Genomic DNA, 25,365 nt, shown 5'->3' on the forward strand with positions numbered 1-25,365 from the left:
TTCAATGTAAGCAAAAATAAACAGAAGAATTAAGTGACAATTTTACTTCACATGTAAAAACATAAAAAATAGTGTCTACATAATTTCTCTTTAAAGATCTTCATTGCACATGGACATGACATGTTATGTTTAAGATAACTACAGATTACAATGCATTGAGCTAATGAGATGAAATTCATTGACCTCAGCAATAATATGATAACTCTTACTACATGTATTATGTAGTCCGTCTCATTCTTTTATCCAGGATCCACTGGTATATTATAAAAGTCTTCTTTTTTTATCTGTAAGACACATCAATGTGAAAAGACAAGAGTCTTCTTTCAAAATAGACATCTTATTTATTTGTATTTTCTGTTCCTAAGTGGTGTCCATTTTTGTAGCACTGTCTTCTTTGTTTTCTGTTTCAGCAGATTCTGTTTTCCCATTTGATGTCTTTTCTGAAAATATATATGAACTTGCAAATGAAAAAGTGACAACCTCATTTTCATTTGAAAAATTAATTATGTTTCACTCATTATTTTTTGCTGAATTCAACCCTCATTTAAGAAAGACTTATATTAAGTATAACTGAACTTCATGACAAAGTAAATCATCCCAAATATTCTTAATAACTCCCAGATAGATTTTTAAAGCCTTTTTATATCTCTGCTTAACAAATCCTGTGACAATTTCTACAAGTAACTTATAATATCATTTTCATGTGTCATATTAACAGTTTTAATACAGTATTCATACCTTTTTTATCTGCATTCTCGGTCTTTTCTTCACTAAAAATTTAAAACAGATTTTAAAAATTAAATAACTATTTACATGTTAGTCTTGTCAACTCTATTACATATAAAATATAACAACTAAATCATTTCAATGCTTCTTTGCAAAAACATCTTGTCATGAAAATTACATTCAAGCTTTGAATCTTTTCAGTAATAAATCAATGAAAATGATGAGTGTAATTTAATTCAATGGAGCAAATTCAGGCATAAATAAAAAAGTGGTAAATAAATTTAAACAAAGATTTTAATAGGACGCCCGACAAAGTTTTCAGATTCCTTCAAATTCAAAGCTTCATATATTAGAATTATTAACATACGTTTTTTCCTGTGCAGGTTTGGCCTCTTCTTTATTTTCTGTCGTTTCTTTCTTAACATCTTTGTTTTCTTCTTTGTTTTCACCTAAAAAATAAATTGAACTATACAGACAAACCATAACTCCAAGGGACTATGGAAATATGTTCCAGTTTTTTGAAGTTCGAAGTTTCCTTAATTTATTTCATTGCTGGTATAAGTTTGGTTAGACCATACGAAATCGATTACTAACTGCCAAGTTTTGTTAATTCTAAGATAGTTCTCATACACATTCAGAAGATAATGTTGATTTGTAGACTTTCAGAGTTCTAGTTTGTCAGTTTAATTAATTTATTTTTATTTCATCATCTTTACAGAGCATGTAATACTTCCATCACGAAGAATATTTTTGAACTTCAATTGGTATTTGTTAAATTAAAACTACCTTATCAGTGATGACATACTTATAACCTGTAATTACCTAAAATGACACTTTGATTAATGATAGGGCTTCATTTTACACACTTTTTATAACCTAAGCTGACAAAATGGCTGATGAGTAAGTGAGGGTTATTCTCTAAGATTTATTACTTTGATTGACTAGTTAGTATGAATGTTCATGAAATCAAAGTTCGAGAAATCCAAGGTTGTTTACATTAATTATATAGGAGATCATTTTGGCAATTTGTGTTCGAGGAATTCAAGGCATTCAAGCCATCTGAGTTCACGTGAGTCAAGTTCGACTGTATATGAAAATTTCTCATTATAACACTCCTATAATACAATGTTAATTGTTCCTGTCTTTTTGTTGTCTGTGACAAAACTGATCGCTCCACTATTTTCTATTTCTATAATATTGATGTCAAGGCTATTATGAGACAAAATTGAAATTGTGTGAATCATAGTGTGAGTTAAGATGGCTTGAAGTTGTAACACATTTTCCTGCTAGGAAATTTGAGATAAATCCACCCAGTTGGAACTGAGATTTTTGCGACACAAATTTTCTCTATCATTAAAAATTGTGAAAAATGGCAAAATCCCACAAAACAGGAAATCAGGAAGTTGATATCAGACAGCAATCTAAATCACTTACAATGTATGTCCATTTATACTTAGCCACACACCATTAGTTGAAATCAACCTTTAAATTGGGAGTTGAGGTAATTGCAACTGAATTTGGTCGGATGGAGAAGGAGATTCCAATATACCACCTACTCATTGAAAGGGGGGTGAAACAAAGTCTTAACCAATGTTTACATTTTATGTTTTGTTTCTACCATAGCTTATGATATATAATTAAGGACATTGAAATTCATTAGAATAAAAATAAAAATGAAAATACATCATAAGCACAAGGACACAGATCATTCTATGTTCTTTATTTGGTTTTATGTACAAGATTCCTGGAATAAGTCTATATTTCTTGTATAGTTTTTAATATTCTTCAACCCTTTCTTGTTTTGTTTCAACTTGGAACTATGAATCTGGAATGTCACCTTATTGATATTACTTCCTGTCTATTTTACCTTTTTCTGATGAGTTATTTTTATCATCATCAGTTCTGGGTCGTTTAGATTTAGGTTTGTAGTTCTGTTTGTCTTTCTTTCCACCTTCCCCTTCATCTTCACTGTCGGAGAAATCTTCATCACACGCAATTCTTTTGTCACTGGCTCGTACTGCAAAATATAGATAAAAAAAAAACATCTGACACATGTATCTTCTTCACCAGACCAATTAAAATAGAAATACATTGTAATAAATAAAGATTTCTCTGAAAGAAATATAGTCAAACTTCTGATCTAATTTAAGTAACACTCCAGATAAAAATCATGCAAATTCTGTAAAATCTGATACACCTGAAAAAAGGCTACATATTTTTATTTGTGTTGTTTAGTTGCTTTTTAGGTCATCATCTATATGATGAAATGTATAATTATTCATTCCAACCTGTCTGCTCTTGGGAGATAATCCACATGAAAAATCCAATAGTTTCTATAGAATTTTAGTGTCAGTTACAGAGTTATCTCCCTTAATTTTGAATTTTACGGTACATTCTATATAATTTTTATCTCCTAAGACCACAGGTTGTATAAAAAGCCACATGTTAATTTCTGTTAACTAAAACATTTTGAATGAAAAAATCAAAAATAAAAAAATGTAGCCTTTCCAACCATTAATCATATTTTGCATGATTCTTACATAGAGTGCTACTTAAATTCATACTTAATATGATATAATGTAACATAACATAATGCAAATACTTAGAGGAGTGCATACTTGAGATTCGTTCATCTGGGTTTTCCTTGTCATCATCTTCATTGCTTTCATCATTCAAAGCATCTTCAGGAATAGCTAAAGCAAAAACATAGCATTTCTTTAAGAATGGCCCATTTATTTCATGAAAATTGTGGTAGGTACTGATTCAACTGAAAACAATCTTAATGACAGATTAAACCTTGCATAGATATTTCTTCAAAATTTTAATTGAAGGTTCAACTGAGCTTCAGCCATCAGAACTATGAGAACACGTTCCATGAAATTGTATATTAAATTTTTTTCACATGACCAATACATGGCACATGTATGTTTAAATCATATGAGTAATTACTAGATAAGATACTTTCTCTCACAGATGAAATGATTTCTAAGAAAGTAATTTATTCATCTTGTTCTTACCTTGCATCTGAACACCAGGTGCATGTGGCAACATTCTGAGATTCTCAAACAGACGTGTTCTGAAAAATTATAATTTGAATTTTATTTAAACTGCATAACCAACAAATAAAATAGCTTTATGACTGAGTTTCTTAATGAAAACATATTGTTAAAAAAAATATATAAATAATACCAGTGTTCATTACAGAAAATTGCACACTGGCCCACTTGACAGTATAAGAAGGGGTCATTGAGGCCAATATGGCAGAATGATAGGTGGTCGTTTTTAGATATATGTAATAGGAGAGATTCAACCAACAATTAAGTTAGCCTGAGTGTATACTTTACAGTTTCATTTTTAGGTGAGAGGTATGCATCTCTAACAAATATAAAAATATTAGTTGATGATGTTTATTGTGACATTCTGCTGATACAATTTGTCATTCATTTTGATGTTGCAGCCCCACTTAGATTTTTTTCGGCTCTTATCGGGATCATATCCCACCCAGGCCCACGGACATTCGGTTTTTCATTATACTTGAAATTCTCCAGGTTCGCTGACTGTTCTGTTTGTTTCCAATCAGTCCGCTCATCTGTCAGCAGGGTCAGAGGAAACTATTATGTCCCCTGTGCCACTGTCTGCATTTTGACCAGAAAAATTGGAAAGGCCTGTCTGCAGCGATTAGAAAGAGAGGAGCTGCATAGAGCTTGGAAGTTTTTACTTTCATTTCTTCTGATAGGCCAAGGCTATTGGCAGAAACATGTCCGGACACGGAACCGAAAAAATCTGGAAATTTAGAGATCATCCTACAGAATAATGTACGCCCACAGGGCCCTCATGCCAGAGTTTTTAAAAGAATTTTAATGTAAAAACATAGGTCATCGAACTTGGTTTTGAGATAATTGAGCCCTAATAACAGCAATTTTTATTTGGATACTTAGGGGAATTTTTTTAAAGCTATAAAAAAATTGGTAGATAGAATTTTTTCCAAATTCATATGAAAAACACTTAACATTCTTTCATGTTTCAAAAAAGAAAATTGGGGTCCACCGAACCCTTTTTTCTTGTAATATTTAAAAAATCTAATATTCTCATTACGTTTCTTCAGAATCTTTTCTGGTCACTTATCTTTCCTTAAAAGAGGGTTTATACAATTATTATTATTTATAAATTTACCATATAATTTTAAATTAAAAAATTTCTTTTAACTAATTAAAATAATGATTTAAATAATTATTTTAAACATTATTAGATCATTGAAAATATTTGTCTGTATGATTTAGTAAGATGACAGAAAAGAATGCTCACTGTAATAGGTTTGATGTACCTTAAATGTTGACAACATTTAGAGAGAATTGTACATAGAAAAACATTGTTCCCTACTATCCTCAAACTTATTAAATAGTCCATGGCCAACGATTCAGTCATAAATGAGTAGACTGAAAAGAAACTTAAAGTTGACCTGTACCTTATCAAAATATACAAGTCTGCATACAAAACATTCAATAAAAATAGCTGAGAATAACGAAAGTGTAAACAATTTATGGTATTACAAAGTACAAAACTAGATGGTCCCATGCCCAGTGCAATAATTGGGACATTTTTCATGGACAAATAAAAAAATACACAAACCAAGAAATCAATCATTTTACAGTAAATAAAAAGCAAACTTACTTGATTTTATCAAGGTATTCTCCTGTGTTCTGATTTGCCATGTTTGATGGACTTAGATTGAGTTTGAAGTCAGGGCCATAATATTCAAAGTAATCATTGTATGGCAGTTCTGAAAGTTGTAAGAATAATGAAAAAATGATGTTACCAACCACAAATTCAAAAATGCAAATAAAATATTATCCACACTTCTTGGTAGAAAAATGTGATTGCAATGTATGTTACAGAGTGGACTGCAAATAAGATTTTTTTTCCAAAATTAAGTTACCTTGTCTGAATATCATAATATAAATTGATATGGGTTAAAATGTTGCCTTCATACTTTTTTGAAAAATTATTCTGTGTACATGAAATCATTCAATATATAGACAATAAGATCAAACATGTAAAGAATTATACCATTAGCAACATCAACGCCCAGTGCTAATGATGTTTCGTATGTCCAACATCTTGCAACATTCCTGATAGTATATCCTCCACCTCCAAGTAACAATAGAGGTAAATTCCATTTCTTCATAAACTCTACACATTTACCATGACCTTAAATAGTACAATATTTACTCTGTAAGTACTGCAAAGCTTGTTTGTTTGTTTGTTGGGGTTTAACGTCCGAGCTACTGCAAAGCAATGAGATTTCTATAACGTCACCATTGACAAGCTGGATATTTAGGAAAATTATAATAGGATTACAGACTTTTTAAAACATGCCATTGACTTAAGACAAAAGTATACTTTATCAGACAATCTGCACTGTTCCTCTTATACCCAGCACAATAATAATAAGACTGTACGTATAAAGTTAACAGTCATTTTTTACAATAATAATGTCTCCATCATTTAATTCTTGTACAGTGGAACCTGTCAATACTGCACCCTAAATCAAACTGAAGAACGTGTACAATTAGACGGAAGTCTGGTTTATACAATAAAATTCTATAGATACTTATATATGGGTACTAAGGAAGAAGTCTGGTTTTACTGTATGTAATACAGATACTTGTATATGGGTACTAAGGAAGAAGTCTGGTTTTACTGTATGTTTATACAGATACTTGTATATGGGTACTAAGGAAGAAGTCTGGTTTTACTGTATGTAATACAGATACTTGTATATGGGTACTAAGGAAGAAGTCTGGTTTTACTGTATGTAATACAGATACTTGTACATGGGTACTAAGGAAGAAGTCTGGTTTTACTGTATGTTTATACAGATACTTGTACATGGGTACTAAGGAAGAAGTCTGGTTTTACTGTATGTTTATACAGATACTTGTATATGGGTACTAAGGAAGAAGTCTGGTTTTACTGTATGTAATGAATTGGACAAAGTATTATTTTTCCCTATCTTCTCTAAATCTTCTACATATAGTACTATCATTTTTATAAATAATATGCTAATCTGCTGTATCTACTTTATAATATCTTGACTAAAATGTGCAGTGTGTTACTAATTATTTGTAAATTCAAGGATTTTTCAAGGTTTTAAAGTGTTTTTTCTTGAACATATGTCAGGCTCCTCCACACAATATCAATACTTGTTGACAGATTATAAAAGTACATTGTAAAGATAATGAAATAATTCTTTTTTCTTTCTTTTCAATGTTCATTTTTGTCTCATTTTAAACTACATCTTTATACAAACATATATGTATATAAATAGTGTTCAGGGATTTATGAAACTTAAGCATTTTTAATGAAAAAGATACCAATAAAAATCATCTTGCCAAAAACCAATGTCAGCTTCCCAAAAAGTCCTTCATAAAATATCAATTTTCTACTTGTGGAACTTTCCCTCACTGAAACATTGCTTGTTCCAGTACACTAACACCAAAATCATTTAAAAAAAAGTTTGCAAAATTGAAATTAAACAAATGGAGTTTGTAAGGTATAACTGTTACATTATACATTTTAATTCGACTCCTTCAGGACAACCTCAGTATATACCTTTAAGTGTTAGATTAAAACATCCAAGTCTGTCTCCAGATAACGAGTCAGCACCACACTGTAATACTATTGCACTTGGCTGGTACATCTCCATAACTTTGGTCATTACCTGTCAAATTCATTAACATATACATAGTAAGAGGGGAAGTAACTGCAATATGATAAATATTTAACACGTTTAGTTTTGTGGATATTCTATTGTATGTTTTTAGGGTAGACTATATTCTATGGTATGTTTTTAGGGTAGAGTTAATTCTATTGTATGTTTTTAGGGTAGACTATATTATATTGTATGTTTTTAGGGTAAACTATATTCTATAGTATTTTTTAGGGTAGACTATATTCTATTGTATGTTTTTCGGGTAGACTTTATTCTATTGTATGTTTTTAGGGTAGACTTTATTCTATTGTGTTTTTCGGGTAGACTATATTCTATTGCATGTTTTTAGGGTAGACTTTATTCTATTGTATGTTTTTAGGGTAGACTTTATTCTATTGCATGTTTTTAGGGTAGACTTTATTCTATTGTATGTTTTTTGGGTAGACTATATTCTATTGTATGTTTTTCGGGTAGACTATATTCTATTGTATGTTTTTAGGGTAGACTTTATTCTATTGTATGTTTTTAGGGTAGACTTTATTCTATTGTATGTTTTTAGGGTAGTCTATATTCTATTGTATGTTTTTAGGGTAGACTATATTCTATTGCATGTTTTTAGGGTAGACTTTATTCTATTGTATGTTTTTAGGGTAGACTTTATTCTATTGCATGTTTTTAGGGTAGACTTTATTCTATTGTATGTTTTTAGGGTAGTCTATATTCTATTGTATGTTTTTAGGGTAGACTATATTCTATTGTATGTTTTTCGGGTAGACTATATTCTATTGTATGTTTTTAGGGTAGTCTATATTCTATTGTATGTTTTTAGGGTAGACTATATTCTATTGTATGTTTTTAGGGTAGACTTTATTCTATTGTATGTTTTTAGGGTAGACTTTATTCTATTGTATGTTTTTTGGGTAGACTATATTCTATTGTATGTTTTTCGGGTAGACTATATTCTATTGTATGTTTTTAGGGTAGACTTTATTCTATTGTATGTTTTTAGGGTAGACTTTATTCTATTGTATGTTTTTAGGGTAGTCTATATTCTATTGTATGTTTTTAGGGTAGACTTTATTCTATTGTATGTTTTTAGGGTAGTCTATATTCTATTGTATGTTTTTAGGGTAGACTTTATTCTATTGTATGTTTTTAGGGTAGTCTATATTCTATTGTATGTTTTTAGGGTAGTCTATATTCTATTGTATGTTTTTAGGGTAGTCTATATTCTATTGTATGTTTTTCGGGTAGACTATATTCTATTGTATGTTTTTCGGGTAGACTTTATTCTATTGTATGTTTTTAGGGTAGTCTATATTCTATTGTATGTTTTTAGGGTAGACTTTATTCTATTGTATGTTTTTAGGGTAGTCTATATTCTATTGTATGTTTTTAGGGTAGACTATATTCTATTGTATGTTTTTAGGGTAGACTATATTCTATTGTATGTTTTTAGGGTAAACTATATTCTATAGTATTTTTTAGGGTAGTCTATATTCTATTGTATGTTTTTAGGGTAGACTTTATTCTATTGTATGTTTTTAGGGTAGTCTATATTCTATTGTATGTTTTTAGGGTAGTCTATATTCTATTGTATGTTTTTAGGGTAGACTTTATTCTATTGTATGTTTTTTGGGTAGACTATATTCTATTGTATGTTTTTCGGGTAGACTATATTCTATTGTATGTTTTTCGGGTAGACTATATTCTATTGTATGTTTTTCGGGTAGACTTTATTCTATTGTATGTTTTTAGGGTAGTCTATATTCTATTGTATGTTTTTAGGGTAGTCTATATTCTATTGTATGTTTTTAGGGTAGTCTATATTCTATTGTATGTTTTTAGGGTAGTCTATATTCTATTGTATGTTTTTAGGGTAGACTTTATTCTATTGTATGTTTTTCGGGTAAACTATATTCTATAGTATTTTTTAGGGTAGACTATATTCTATTGTATGTTTTTTGGGTAGACTATATTCTATTGTATGTTTTTCGGGTAGACTATATTCTATTGTATGTTTTTCGGGTAGACTTTATTCTATTGTATGTTTTTAGGGTAGTCTATATTCTATTGTATGTTTTTAGGGTAGTCTATATTCTATTGTATGTTTTTAGGGTAGACTATATTCTATTGTATGTTTTTAGGGTAGACTTTATTCTATTGTATGTTTTTTGGGTAGACTATATTCTATTGTATGTTTTTCGGGTAGACTATATTCTATTGTATGTTTTTCGGGTAGACTTTATTCTATTGTATGTTTTTAGGGTAGTCTATATTCTATTGTATGTTTTTCGGGTAGACTATATTGTATGTTTTTAGGGTAGACTATATTCTATTGTATGTTTTTAGGGTAGACTATATTCTATTGTATGTTTTTCGGGTAGACTTTATTCTATTGTATGTTTTTAGGGTAGACTATATTCTATTGTATGTTTTTAGGGTAGACTATATTCTATTGTATGTTTTTCGGGTAGACTATATTCTATTGTATGTTTTTCGGGTAGACTATATTCTATTGTATGTTTTTCGGGTAGACTTTATTCTATTGTATGTTTTTAGGGTAGTCTATATTCTATTGTATGTTTTTTGGGTAGACTTTATTCTATTGTATGTTTTTCGGGTAGACTATATTCTATTGTATGTTTTTAGGGTAGACTTTATTCTATTGTATGTTTTTAGGGTAGACTTTATTCTATTGTATGTTTTTAGGGTAGACTATATTCTATTGTATGTTTTTCGGGTAGACTATATTGTATGTTTTTAGGGTAGACTTTATTCTATTGTATGTTTTTAGGGTAGACTATATTCTATTGTATGTTTTTTGGGTAGACTTTATTCTATTGTATGTTTTTAGGGTAGTCTATATTCTATTGTATGTTTTTCGGGTAGACTATATTCTATTGTATGTTTTTAGGGTAGTCTATATTCTATTGTATGTTTTTAGGGTAGTCTATATTCTATTGTATGTTTTTCGGGTAGACTATATTCTATTGTATGTTTTTAGGGTAGACTTTATTCTATTGTATGTTTTTAGGGTAGTCTATATTCTATTGTATGTTTTTAGGGTAGACTTTATTCTATTGTATGTTTTTAGGGTAGTCTATATTCTATTGTATGTTTTTCGGGTAGACTATATTCTATTGTATGTTTTTAGGGTAGTCTATATTCTATTGTATGTTTTTTGGGTAGACTTTATTCTATTGTATGTTTTTAGGGTAGACTATATTCTATTGTATGTTTTTAGGGTAGTCTATATTCTATTGTATGTTTTTTGGGTAGACTTTATTCTATTGTATGTTTTTAGGGTAGTCTATATTCTATTGTATGTTTTTAGGGTAGACTTTATTCTATTGTATGTTTTTAGGGTAGTCTATATTCTATTGTATGTTTTTAGGGTAGTCTATATTCTATTGTATGTTTTTTGGGTAGACTTTATTCTATTGTATGTTTTTAGGGTAGACTATATTCTATTGTATGTTTTTAGGGTAGTCTATATTCTATTGTATGTTTTTAGGGTAGACTATATTCTATTGTATGTTTTTAGGGTAGACTATATTCTATGGTATGTTTTTAGGGTAGACTTTATTCTATTGTATGTTTTTCGGGTAGACTATATTCTATTGTATGTTTTTTGGGTAGACTTTATTCTATTGTATGTTTTTAGGGTAGTCTATATTCTATTGTATGTTTTTTGGGTAGACTTTATTCTATTGTATGTTTTTAGGGTAGACTATATTCTATTGTATGTTTTTCGGGTAGACTATATTCTATTGTATGTTTTTAGGGTAGACTTTATTCTATTGTATGTTTTTAGGGTAGACTATATTCTATTGTATGTTTTTAGGGTAGTCTATATTCTATTGTATGTTTTTAGGGTAGACTATATTCTATTGTATGTTTTTAGGGTAGTCTATATTCTATTGTATGTTTTTAGGGTAGACTATATTCTATTGTATGTTTTTCGGGTAGACTATATTCCATTGTATATTTTCATGGTAGACTTTAAGTTCTATTTTTTCTCCTTCAAATTTCTGTATAGCTTATGTTTATCTAGTTCTTTCAATTTATCTATGGATGACCTAATTTGCGTCAGGGACAGAATTTTTTTTGCCTGTGCTGTGTAACTTTATACTGTTGTTTCATTTATTTTTGTCAATATAAATTTTCGTGGTTTGTAGGTCAATAAGTAAGAAAAACCTACAAATTTGTCAGCACATTGGTATAATTATTACCAAAGCAAAGTTCTTTTTTTGCCAAAAAGCAATATAAAAAATTGTGTAGACCTTTAGTTAATTTCAATTACAAGTTTTACAACAATGACATTTTACAAGGCATTCCATGAGACAGAAATAATTGAAATTACAAATGGAAGTTACATATATGATACATCCATAGGAGAATCAAGACTCCTGTTTTCATTTCCAAAATAATGAGCAAGAGTCCCAGTAAATAAAACAATGGAGACAATCTTAATCTTGTGGTTCCACACCACCCACTAAAACCATCAATTTGGTACCCACAATTATGATAATAAAACTACAGTATTTACTAATACTATAAAACTTTCTTCTTTCAATAATCATATCATCTTGTACTTACTGGTTTGAAAATGGATTCATATGAATCATCATCAATACCATCTCTGAGTGGGAAATTAACAGCATAGTATTTACCCTTACCAGCACCAATATCCTGAAGAAAAAAAGCAAATAACTATAAATTAGTTTCGCAATACCCAGTGTTCTAAGACTACTCATCAATTTAAAATAGTTCAATGATAACTGGCATGACAGAGCACATTACCCTTCGTCATAAATTATGACATTGTGCACCTTCACTTCAACCTCATGAAAAAAAATTCAGAATTCATCGCATTGAAATTCACCATAATTGACATCAGTCTTGCAAATATATTGGCCTAGATATCCAGTAGCTTGTCAAACAAGTTTATGTTGACATATCAGAGCCCAAATACAAGAAGATATCCTTTTTTAAAAAAAAAAACAAAAAACAAAATGAAGAAAACGATTGAGGGTGTACATAAATAAATACTAAATTCATTCAAATACTTTTTGTTGATATTCAAACAGTGAATTAAGGGTAAAGCTTAGGAATTTCAAGGTTTTGAGGGTTAGCAAAGACCGAAATTGTGCTAATATGGCAATTTGTTTCATTCTTTTTGAATTATTGTCACTTTGACATGAACCTTCAATTTCAATTTGAAATATGGTCTTTAAGTTAAATTCTGTACACAATTTAGTCAACTCAGTTAAATATATTGCAAAAACATGATATTCATGGATTTTTAAATCCAGTCACAATAGCATTTTTTCTCAGCATTGCATTACATCTAGAATACACCCAGCCTATGATTAGTAACAAGTAGAATAAAGCAGATGCTGACTGAGAACTAACACATGTATATAAAGAAGCATGAAGCAGTGCACAAATATAGGTAAGTTAGTATAGAGGAAGTGTGTCTTTGATTTTTATAGGTATTTTTGATATTCTATTCATTTTTTCTGTGCCTTCCTATATCATAAACATAAGATGGGTGTATTCTAAATGTTACGAAATACTGAGAGAAAAAAAAGGGAATATTTTTTCTATTTTTTTTTTGGGGAAATTGCGCCTCCATAAATGCACAATTTTACAACAAAGATCAAAGGTCAATATATGCCCAGAATAGCCCAGATTGTGTCTCCTGCAATCTAGATTTTCAAAATTTTTCAGGGGGGAGAGCGCTCAGACACCCCCTCTGTGGCACTTGTTGCATGCCTTTGTCCCTTTGTTCCTGATGATTCCACCAATATTTTTTTCTTCCATCTACTAAAAGAAAAAACCCTGAATAATGATTTTTTACTTACTGTCCTGGGAACTATTCTTCATGTCTTAGGAGCGAGACAGTCATGACTCTTATCTGTGTACCTACCCTCAGATGTCCTCAGCCTGGCAAATATTCCCCATATTTATGGAATGATACAGTCATGATTCTATTTGTACCGACACTGAGATTTCATGTGCCAGGAAAATACTCCCCATATTTACAGAGTGAGACAGTCATGACTCTATATGTGCCTATCCTGAGATCTCCTGTACCAGGAAAATATTCCCCATATATACGGAGTGGGACAGTCATGACTCTGCATGTACCTACCCTGAGATCTCCTGTTCCAGGGAAATATTCCCCATATTTATGGAATGATACAGTCATGACTCTATCTGTGGTATAAAAGGCTTCCTCAACACCATCACCATGATGTATGTCAATATCTACGTACAGAACACGCTGATGGTATCTGAAATAAACAAGTTTTTTAATGAGTATTCATCCTTTTTTAGCTAAAAGGTTTTATTTTCTGGTACTTATATATATTATTTGTGTGTACATGAATTTTAGAAGATCAACAGATTTGGTCTCATTGCACAGGTCTTTCCTGTTGTACATGAATTGTAGAAGATCAACAGATTTTGTCTCATTGTACAGGTCTTTCCAGTTGTACATAAATTGTAGAAGATCAACAGATCAGGTCTCATTGCACAGGTCTTTCCTGTTGTACATGGATTGTAGAAGATCAACAGATTTGGTCTCATTGCACAGGTCTTTCCTGTTGAACCAGAGACCCATGTGCCATTATTGGTTCACTACAAATGGTGCACCATAAAAACCTGGGGTAGACTTGGTAAAAGTAGGTTCATATTAGTTAATGAAAAAGGCAAGCCATGTTTACTCATCATGCAAACCACCATTGTGCAAAAGCAGACACTTTTATGTTTTCATTTTTGTTGTTGTAAATACTGTTGTATTCAATCTGCTTTTTAAATACAGGTGAAAAAAGCATATTTCAGAATTAGCAAAAAGTTTTTCTAAGTTTTGTAAGGATAAATAGGTACTTTCTTGAACTTATAATTTCAAAAAATAAGTTAGCATGACATTGATTCTTACTTAAGTAACTCAAGAATTGCCAGCACTATATCATTAACATAACAAAACCCTGAAGCTTCTGATTTTTTGGCGTGATGAAGTCCACCAGCCCAGTTAATAGCTATATCTGCTGCCTGTTTGTTAAGTTTTACTGCTCCAGCTATAATAAAAAAAAAAATACCACATAATAGTACACTGAAACAACTCTTATTGAATAATTAACAGTAAAAATCTTCTGATACCAGTAGTCATAGACACAGTTGAGATTGTTTCCAATGACCATTTTCTTCAATTAGCAGATTCTTTTGATGTGTTAATTTAAAATTATGACAGAAAATCCAATGGGAAGATGAAAAATACAAATTAATTTGACAGGATTTTTTGTTAGTGTAAAAATAAGTTTGAGAACAGGTTATGAAGTAACACTTTACGGTTTACCATTCTATGCCAAATTATCACATTCATTCACAATTCCAGTGGGTACATATAATCTCATGTTAACTGAAAACATACACATTGCCTTTAGTTCTATCTAACAAGTATTCAAACCTTATCTTATTTAATTTTATTACAAGATTAGCTATGACATCTCAAGAGGAATGGTCTAAAAAAAATTATGTGTTAAGGCCCCAGTAAATGAAATACCCTTGATATCTTTTGGGAACATATCCAAACATTTTGAATTAACCTCATTTAAAGGAAGACAAGTAAAACTACAAATGCACATGTATTCATCATCTGTCTTACCTCCAGGGGTTGCCTTCATCCATCAGTATTATCATTTAGTATTTCTTCGTCGCTTTTTGTTCAGATTTTTTATACATTTGTACACAATATAAATCAAACCAGTACAGCTATGCATATTCTAGACTTTTGTTTATAACTATAAGTTTCAACAGATAAGTTCCAATTAACAATTAACTTTAACACAGCCAATGCCTTCTTTCAAAACTTAACAAATCCTTACCTAATGAAGAGGATGTGGAACATAATAAATAACTTTTCCTCATTAAAATTTCTGTGGTGTCTCAAAATGGGAATCCTAGAATACTGCCACAACATGCAAATAAAATGTTTTTATACATATTCTCATGGTTGAACAATACCTATGTAGTCAAGTAGCATGACCTGTACACAATGATTTGATTTTCATGTACGTTTGTGTTAAAGCTGTCTAAGACTTATTCCTCTACTGCAATATACAGATACTGATCATCACTACATGTGACTATATTACACATCCTTACCCACTGATCCACCAGTTGATAACTGACAGAATTCATACATGCCATCAAATACTGGACAATCTTCTCCAACATTGACTGAAATGAAAAGATAAAACAATATTCAGATATACGACTTACAAGGAGTTTTAGACTTCTTCGTAGCACTTGTTGAAGAAGAGTTCAATGTAAAACTGCTCGACACTGAATTCTTTGACTCTCTCTTAAAATGTGACATTGCTTTATTTCTGCTATTGTAACTTATTTCTTCTATATAGGGTATGTAAGTCTCGTCATGTGACTCAGTGATTTCATGAGAATGGACCCTAATCTACCATTCAAATGCATGGAAACTTTGTCATTAACAAATATTTGAGTTCAGAATTAAAAGTTCAAGACTTTCCTATATAAAGATATCGATAAAAATGACAAATATACATTTCTACATGATAACAGTGTTTGGAAAAGCAATAAATAGAAAATTTTCATTGTAATGTAGCGTCCTGAGATCCCGGAGGTAAACAATATAATGCAGTTCGGTCTTCTGATTTCAATACACTCTACATCGAAAATTCTGGTAAGGAAAATGAAACTAGAACAAGTCTTACAAACCCTATTGGCAGTAATAATGGCTTTTGCCATTTTACAAATTGTCAGTTACCCAAACTACCGACTATAATAAACAAATAATTGTCTCAAACTCGAGGAGACAGAAAAAAATGATCAGGATGCATATGCAGGAGCCACAGCCACGAGGGCATTACATTTAAACCGTTCTCAGCGGTTGATTACTTTTCAAGGGAGATAATCCTTAAGTACATTCAATCACATAAGTATCAAAGTATTAATATAAAATCAAGTAATATCAAATTAAGTACTTACACCTTTGCATTTGTTTGTTGTAGTCTGACATATTGTCTGGTCTTATGCTCCGTAAAAATTTAATGTAGTCATCACTATGAAATTTCGTCATCTCCTCTTGTGTGGCCTTGTGCGGTCTCTGAAATAAAATGATAAATACAAGCATGCAGAATGACATTCAAAAAAATAAGTTTCTGGCATCATTTCAGAGGGGGCATGTGTCTGATCTTACATCAAAATAAAAAAAGACCCATAAAATTATCAAATGAGTCTACACGGCCCACAAAATTAAAAATGACAACTAAAAATCCGAAGTGAACAATGCAGTTCAAGAGTTCCTTTACAGATTTTTTTCTCTTTAACATAAACTCATTGATAATTTAACTTAAGGTGACCCAATGAACAAATCATGATTCCAGAGGAATCCTTGAGTTTAATATTAAGGGGAACATACCTGTATATACTGATTATCATTAACTGATTGATGCTGTTCAAATTTAAGTATAATATTAAACTCAAGGATTCCTCTAGAATGACACAGACAGAAAGCTACATTTTGTAGTTTAAGCTGTGTATTATCTCACTAGCCTGATAAAAATTCATTAGATAAAATTGAAAACACCATACACAAAGACCATCATTTATTGTATACTCTGTATTAATCTACAAAATGTGTACAATCTATACCAATACATTGTATTTTATCATACCTATAAGTATGACTGCATGTGTATTATGTACTTACATATATTTCCATTTTTCTGTACAATCCATAGTTGAGAATGAGATTATGTGTCATACGTATTCTGTGTGGTTTCATGGGATGTCCTTGTCCATAATAGTAGTTACCAATGTCTCCTATGATATAAAACATAATTCAGAATAATTCATGTGTATTAGTTTCAGCAGAGCATAATGCACTTCAACAAAATTCACAATAAAACGAGCAGGAACTCTAACCCAGGGGACCCCTGGCACCATGTTCTGATGCTTTATCAACTGCACTAATTGGGTATAAATGTGCTTCACTAACATGGCTACTGAAGCACAGCATTTTTAAAAATTTACTGAAACTTTAAAAGGAAGCCATCACTACAATCCCCTACCTCAAGATCAATAACAAAATCCACTGTCAAACCCTCAGCCAACCTCAAAAGTGTAAACAAATGTCATCTATTTTCCTTAATCAATTAATGCATTTCAAAGTGTTTTAGACACTTCCTGATGGGATAATCATCATAAACTGGATGTAATGTATTCTTTAATAAGGTAAATCTGTTTCTAAATGTAATAAATAGTTTAACAGTGCTGTGAAGCTTGTATATACATGTACCCATGTGCACATAGCCATGATTGTGTTTTGATTCACCTTCTTGACAAAATGATGTGAGTTTTGATTGGCTCAATAATATACAACGTTTTAACATCTGATTGACACCTCATGGTTCTCCAAAGGATTTTCTGATAGCGTTGTATTCAGCACACGTGACACAACGTTAATATGTCTCGAGTCAAAACTTGCCACTTTGTATTTAATGTATTATATAAAGATTGATCAGTGTATTAAAAATGTAAATTTGTACATTGCTGTTTATGTTTACATGAATTATTTGAAAGTAATTATAACTTAATACATTGTACCATTTTTTATTTTTCATTTTTAAATTAACAGAAAATTAAAGATATTCTATCAAATTATGATAAGTAATTCTTCATAAATATTTCCTCTTATTCATACACATCCAGTGTTCTTCAAATTTTTGCTGACAGCAGACCCTTGGAAATTACAATTTTTCATTTGTTTCGGGGCCTCAATGGCTCATTTGAATGTGATATTCATTTGATTAAGAGCAATCTCTATTAAACTCTTTTTCTAGTCTCAGTAACTTTCCATTTATCTATATATTTAGAATATTATTTAATCAGGTACATGTAAAAGACTACCCTGGTCTTGATATTCATGTTTCCAAAAATTTTGTTTTGTTTTTAAAATATTATGTTTTTTATGTAGTTTATTCATGACAAAAAGCCCATATCATGATTTACAAAAAAAACTCCCCACACCTGTTGTACTATTTTTAGACTTGGGGGATTTTAGAATCTATTTCTTAACTAATTTTCCCGCCAAAAGACATGTGCTCTTGATACACAACAAGGCAATGTAAACAAAAGACAGCCATTTCCTTTTTTCTTTTCAAAGTGTTTTGGAATATCTGATGGAATAAATATTGTTTGGGAATTTAATATGTTCTTTTATAAGGTAAATCAGCTTCTTAATGTTGAAAACATCATGTGATTGTGCAATTATTCAACTTTGCATTTATAAATAGCCACATGTTTTTGGCCAGGGTTGAGTAAATTTTTACCATAGTCAGTTTTGATTGGTTCAGTATCAGATATTAATATCTGATTGACACCTTCATTAATATTAATTTGTGGCCAGGTGGGGTGACTGATAAAGAATCTTGTCAGCAATGTCATAACTTTTATTGGTTTCAGACACCTGTGTGTTCACGCAGTGATCAACTGACCATAGCTTATTTACTGCTAATTAACTTGTAGGATACCGTAAATGACCATGGGACACACACGTTTCCTGTCATAATTGATTTTTAATCCTCAAATTTCAGTTTATAGCACAGCACTAGTAGCAAGATAGCACAGTACCGATCTTGATAGCGAAGCGCTCAATCTCAATAGCGATGTAAAGTGCAGCGCTTTATGGAGTTGGGGAGAACACTGCACCTCCCATGAAGATGAATGAATTGTGAGTCGGGGTCTAATTACCAATGATTGGCTACAGTTGTACATGTTAATTGATTATGGTCAATTAACCTTCACCAGAAGTCAACTCAATTCCTTGATTGGAGGGAATACTTGTTGCTGATAATTTTGAAGTTGCTGTAATTTTAAAATACAAAACATAGGTGCGAAGAAAATAACAAGTTATTTTTGTCACCCTGTGCCCCTGGTACTGTAATCTGACTACCAAGCTTAAGGAGTACAGCACTAGCATAGCGAGCAAATTCATGTAAGCAATCGGATGTGTAAATTTTCATACATTATGCATTAAGCATATAGTGTTGATAGCAAGTCCAAAGCCAAAAGACTATGAAAACAATTATGAAAAATAAAACTGTATTCTGTATAAATGCTGTAAACGGAACATTGGCTATGGGCTTCCATACTTTTTTTGAAATACTGTTCCGTGTATCAAATGAAATTTACAAACTTGTAGATGGATGTTTTCAAGTCCTTAGCGCTAAGTTGTAACGATTTTAAGCAAAAAAAAGTCGAATGCAATTATTTAGCAAGTTCGGACATTGAGTAAGCAAATGAGCAATACCGTACACCAGAACAGGGAAAACGGGCTTCCATAGTTCTTCACAAAATATAAGTAGAAATTTGACGAGAAAAAACGGATTTTAAATGATAAAATAATTTCCTTTGATTTCAATTAATGATATCAACATTACATTGTAGCTGAATATTTTTTTTACTTGCACAGTTTCTATAAAAACATTAAAATAAATTTAAAACAACCGAGGCCACGCGAGGGGGAGTTCAACAATAAAATAAAATATCCCACGAACATAGAGGTTTTTAGTGTGATTCATCGAATAGATGTAATGAGAATTTTATTTCTGACATATTAATTACAGAAATAAGATAAAAGCTTACCATCGTAATAATAACAGACTCTTTTCTTGCTGTGAGGTTGCGAGGCCATTGTTCAAGCGATGTAAAATGTGACGACACCTGAGGGTTAAGAACGATAACTCTGATTCAGTGTGACGCGGCAAATTCGAATACAATATTTATAACTGAGAAATTTAAGAGTTTAACATTTTTCAAGCAAAGCATTAAAAAAATATTTTAAAGCATGGATTGCATCTTTGATAATATGTCTATGCGCAGATTTTATAGTAAAATATGAGTACTTTTAAATAGCTTATATAGTTGACCATGACAACATCCTTCATGGGCATACACTGAAAACAGAAACATCTACTAAATACCTAGGATTAACTGTAAAATCAGATCTAAAATGGAAGAAACATATAGGCAATATAACATCAGACAATTGAACTTAAGACGCAACATCAAAGTACCATCGAAATAGTAAAAGAAAGTTCATCAATGTCAATAGTACGACTCAAGATTGAATACAGCACCTGCGTTTAGGACGCACATAATAAAAAAAAAACAAATCAACCAATTAGAGATGGTCCAAAGCAGAGCAACTCGTCAGTTTACTTGTAACGGATATCATAACACCAGTTCTGTCTCAGACATGCTAGAACATCTACAATGGCCAAAATTACAGCTTAGGCGTATTCAGACAAGACTAGTAGTATTTTTTAAGATCACTCACAGTGGCGGATCCAGAGTTTTAGGTAAAGGATGGGGGGGGAATTCTTGACAAGTACACCGGTGAGGATCACGAAGTGATCCGAATTTGCTAGGGGCGTTGTGGGCATGCCCCCAAGAAAATTTTGAAATATTAAAACTCAAATCTGGCATTCTGGGGCATCTTGGACAATTTTTCAACAATTTCAGTTTAAAATTGCAATTTTCTAAGGTGGGCCCCCCCCGGCTCCCTGGATCCGTCACTGATTCACCATTAACTGGCAATATACCAACAAAAATTTACCTATACCATCTGATGATATAACCAGAAATAAACATCCTTACCATTATAAATAAATTCAGACAAAGAAAGACACTTATATATAAATTTTCATATTATCCATATTCCACCATATAGTGGAACATGCTACCAACATCTATGCGTTCTCTGTACTGCAGTTTTAAAGAGCTAGCAAATTAACTTATCTACTCTTTCACAGATTTTCTTAACAGCAAGACATGTACATAGTTGAAAAAAATCACTTTTGACTGAAAAAAAATCACTGTATATAACATTTTTCATCACTTACATTAAAAGTTCTTTTAAATTTATGCGGTAGACACCCATGCAAACGGCACGTACTAGTCAGCATAATTACGGAGTGCAGAAGTATGAAGATAGATAGAAATACTTTGGTCAGTGTATGCTACAGAATATTATAGGCCAACTGATCACAATGAGTGTGTATTGGAATATAAAGTCCCTACTGATCAGTTCAATTTCTGAACAAATGAAAAAGCAAACTCCGAGCAGATTTTCAAATATCATACCTTCGGAAAGAGTCTACTATAGAAATAAATAAAAAGCCCTTAAAGTCTTAAAGGGTAATCAAAAGGAACCAAGATTCAACCGGAAATCAAAAGGATGTATAAATCCGGGAACAGAGACCAACAGTCTGATATGATGTTGTGACAGGACGTCCCTCATAGATAGTAGATGCATTGACTTGGCTAAATGTTTATTTCTCTTTGACAATGGTCTCAAATCGAGCAGACTTGGAATCGATCCTCGGTCGGTGGCGGCGGTGAAATTAAAGTTTGTGAATCGAATCATATGCTCTCCTGTTAAATTGTGACTTTGACATTAATTTCTCGTGTATAAAGTCGCTTACTCCTACAACGTAGGATGTTGGGATTCCGTTCCTCCATACCCCAACCTCTTACTTCCGAGCGCCATATTGCATAACGCTCGTTCCGCCGTTCCTTGAAATCGGCAGAACCGTAGTAAATTATTTTCCATTTAAAACGTTTTATACGGTTTCTTTACCATTACACGGGAGAAAGTGACTAAACTAAAGAAAAACAATGACCTACCTGATGAGAAAATCCAGCAATCCTGGAAATCCTTTGTAAAAGCAGTTAAAATGAGCTTCATATTTGTTTTTTAGCTTTTTGAGTATGTAATTCCGGTTGATAAAATTACGGATTTTAAAATTTGCGAAATGAACATATCAAATTAACCAACGAATTGCCTTTACCAACTTTAAGTTCGTTTTGTCAAAAATATATTTTATTCCGTAATTATTAGTGGCCTAATTCAAAATTGCTGGTCATTTTGACAACTGTCTTCATTACAAATGTTTTCTAGGTATTTTACAAATATTTAGGATTTTTATCGTTCGATTTCCGGTAGGTTAAACTTCCTCAATGTAAATAAAAGACACAAAGTATTTTAAAACACGTTTAGATAATTAACATTTGCGGTGGCTTTCAACATGTCAGATGTTGGAGGTTAGGATGGCACCAAGTCAGAAAATAGCTTGTCAGGCAACCTCTAGCATTGCTGGAGTAAAAGTCGCTAGACTGTACCTTTTTCTGACTCACTTCCCGGTGTGTAAAAAGTGTTTGGCCGTTGAATTGACTATTAAAAACATTACACTGAATGAGTCTTTAAATTGATTAAAAATAAGATTCGCGTCCTCTCAGTCAATGAGTGTATATTAGTGTAATATAAAGTCCCTGTTTCAGCCTTTCTATCCTGTTCCATATGACGATTTCATATTAACTATCGATCAAGTCTTGCTCTTACCTGAACTAATATAGTACTTTAGTATAATTGCCTTGTCAGCACAAATCATTTCGGTTGACAGTTACGAAACCGTCTAAAGAAACTAAAAAGTTACTGTGTGACATATGCTTACAGCAGAAAGATACTTGTATACCATTATACATCCTGTCTTGATAAGCATAAAATGCAATTTTCATGAAGCTTTGGTTAAGTGTTTATAGTTCTATTGGTGTAGGGTCCTTTTCAATTCTTATAATTTTCTAATTTTACAGGTTTTCAGTTATAGGAAAAGAAAGCTATGGTGAGCATCCTAAAGACCTTTGGGCGGATTTTAGAAGTTACTTGGGGACGTAAATAAAGACAAAGATATAGAAAAATGAAGAGAGTTGAGAGAAAGAAGGAGAAAAGGACGACACGGACTAAAACAAGTCTATACTCGTTGTCTCGGTGTCTTTCCACCATGAAGAGACGGAAAGGTATGGTATCTTCGTTTTTCATGTAAAGTGTTTTAATGCTGCTTTTCTTCTAAATCGTGCTAGGGTGTAGATGTGCACGAACTACACCATAATTAAAAAAAAAACAAATGGAAACTGTGGAATTTTGTTTTTCACATCCAATTCATGTCAAGTGATGAACCGATGAATTTGCTGAGAAACAAAATTAAATCATACCTTTGTAAACTTGAAAACAATGCTCAACACGAACTAATTTTCCATTGGATGAACAGCTGATTGTCATGTAGTTAACATTAGAACTATTTGTTCATACTGAATACTATTTGTTAGGCATCAACCATTTGATTTTTGAGGGGGATAAGGATTTTTTTTCTGAGACAAACTCTTTTTTAGCGTTTTAAAACAATTTATTTAGTTTTTTTTTGTGACAAATCGATTTTTTTTTTCAAATATAGTGAATAAGATTCATTGCTCGATTGATGTTTTTTTTTTAATACACGACTATGTTAATTCCTGTTCTGCAGTGCATAGTAACTGATTGTTAGTTCAGTTGTACATGCAGACATTTATGGCAACTTTACAGTTGTAACTGATATCATCATAAATATAGTAACGTAACGAAATCCCCAAAATATGTAAAACGGTGCATGTATGAATTCGGGGAACAGTGTTACATGCATACATACAATGAAACCTCCTTCTTCATACTTGACTAAGTGTCGCTAAACGTCCTTGGCTTCTCTAAGAGTATCGAACGAACGAATTGTTTGTATTTTTTTACAAGGCATTTTTTTTTTAATTTTTGATTGTGTTAGTAATGTTATTGGTTGACGAATGCGGCAAAGTTTTAATCTTTTAAACTAAGAACTTATTGTTCGTGACTGAGGGGGCGCATACAATTCATTGGGGATCCAGATTTATTTAGCCGTGATGTATGTTTAGTCAGTTATACAAGTCACGACTATGCTTCGAAGTACAGCGATTTATTTTCTCTATATTTTTATTCCTTGATTACCCGACCCTCAAAGGACAGCTAATACCCAATATTTCTAATCCATCCAAATGTTCTTTTTTCTCAAAGATGTTGGATGAAAGTATGCCTTAACATCACCGAATATCGTTTGAAATAGTTGGGATTTGATATTGTCAATTATTAACTAGAGGCTCACAGAGGCCTTAATCACTTACCTGGGTCATTCTTTTTGCCTTTTATGGACAATAACTCTATATCTACAAAAAGTTATCCTTCAGCTTCAACCTAATGGAGACTTTGGTAGCACGTATATATCTAAAGATCATTAAACAATTTATTTTTTTTATCTACTTTTGTTCAAGATTTCGGCTAAACACTGAAAAAAAATACATTTTTCGCATGTCAAGGGTAATAAATATAACAAAGAGTCGTAGTACAACTTCAACCCAATGGAGACTTTGATAGAGCTCCTCAAATCCAATAAGAAAAGTCACTTTCTGGGTGATATCAGGAAATAGAACAAAAGTAGATACAGCAAATAAACTGTACATCTGCATACATGAACAACGCAAAACAATTACATATGTATACCACAATGAGTAATATCACACGTGTCCAAAACGACACACAATTACACCTACTCCAGCAATGCTAGAGGTTGTCTGGCAAGCCATTTCCTGGCTTGGTGCCATACTCCAGCCATGCTAGAGGTTGTTTGGCAAGCTATTTTCCGACTTGGTGCCTCCCGTTGGGGTATGGAACTGAATTGCATCCCCTTACATTGTAGGAATAATTTACACCTCGTTCACATTTGTTTAGTTAGATTTATTTTGTAAACCATGTTTAAGAAACAAATCACGGAAATTCCATTTTATCACATCATGGGCTGGCCATTTATGCTGCTTTGTTTTTATCCCGGGCGATAGGGAGGGGTTAAATAACGACATAAATGGTCAGCCCGTGATAAAACAATTGTAAAATGGGGTTTCCGTGATTTATTTCGATTAAAAAAGGATTAGTTTCTTCAAACTTTTAAACAGACGCAGCCTACGTGTTGCCCGAAATGTTG

The 25,365-nt window shown here is 31.7% G+C and overlaps 1 protein-coding gene across 1 annotated transcript; it reads right to left on the reverse strand.

Annotated features, from left to right (window-relative positions):
- Positions 1–29: 29 nt before the first annotated feature.
- Positions 30–20,209, reverse strand: LOC148629617 (putative histone deacetylase 1-B). The gene is made up of 16 exons (XM_088554257.1): positions 20,132–20,209; positions 17,196–17,308; positions 16,472–16,589; positions 15,614–15,688; positions 14,388–14,526; positions 13,599–13,740; positions 12,041–12,133; positions 7,339–7,447; positions 5,794–5,934; positions 5,398–5,506; positions 3,744–3,802; positions 3,345–3,419; positions 2,594–2,743; positions 1,094–1,175; positions 739–770; positions 30–440 (listed from the first exon to the last, which is right to left on the reverse strand). Exons 1-16 carry the CDS (start codon positions 20,178–20,180, stop codon positions 361–363), a joined length of 1,566 nt encoding a protein of 521 aa, XP_088410383.1. The 5' UTR covers positions 20,181–20,209; the 3' UTR covers positions 30–360.
- Positions 20,210–25,365: the final 5,156 nt, after the last annotated feature.

Source organism: Perna viridis, chromosome 1, assembly GCF_037379345.1.
Source record: "Perna viridis isolate PV_CMFRI_1.1 ecotype Kerala chromosome 1, ASM3737934v1, whole genome shotgun sequence".
NCBI classification, from domain to species: Eukaryota; Metazoa; Mollusca; class Bivalvia; order Mytilida; family Mytilidae; genus Perna; species Perna viridis.

Bases quoted from the DNA above. Each gene is read 5' to 3' on its own strand.
- LOC148629617 (XM_088554257.1), bottom strand. From the start codon at position 20,180: ATGGCCTCGCAACCTCACAGCAAGAAAAGAGTCTGTTATTATTACGAT. The intron at 17,309-20,131 runs GTAAGCTTTTAT...TTTATATCATAG, and splicing joins AGTCTGTTATTATTACGATG to GAGACATTGGTAACTACTAT. The intron at 3,420-3,743 runs GTAAGAACAAGA...TTTTTGCTTTAG, and splicing joins ACCTGGTGTTCAGATGCAAG to CTATTCCTGAAGATGCTTTG.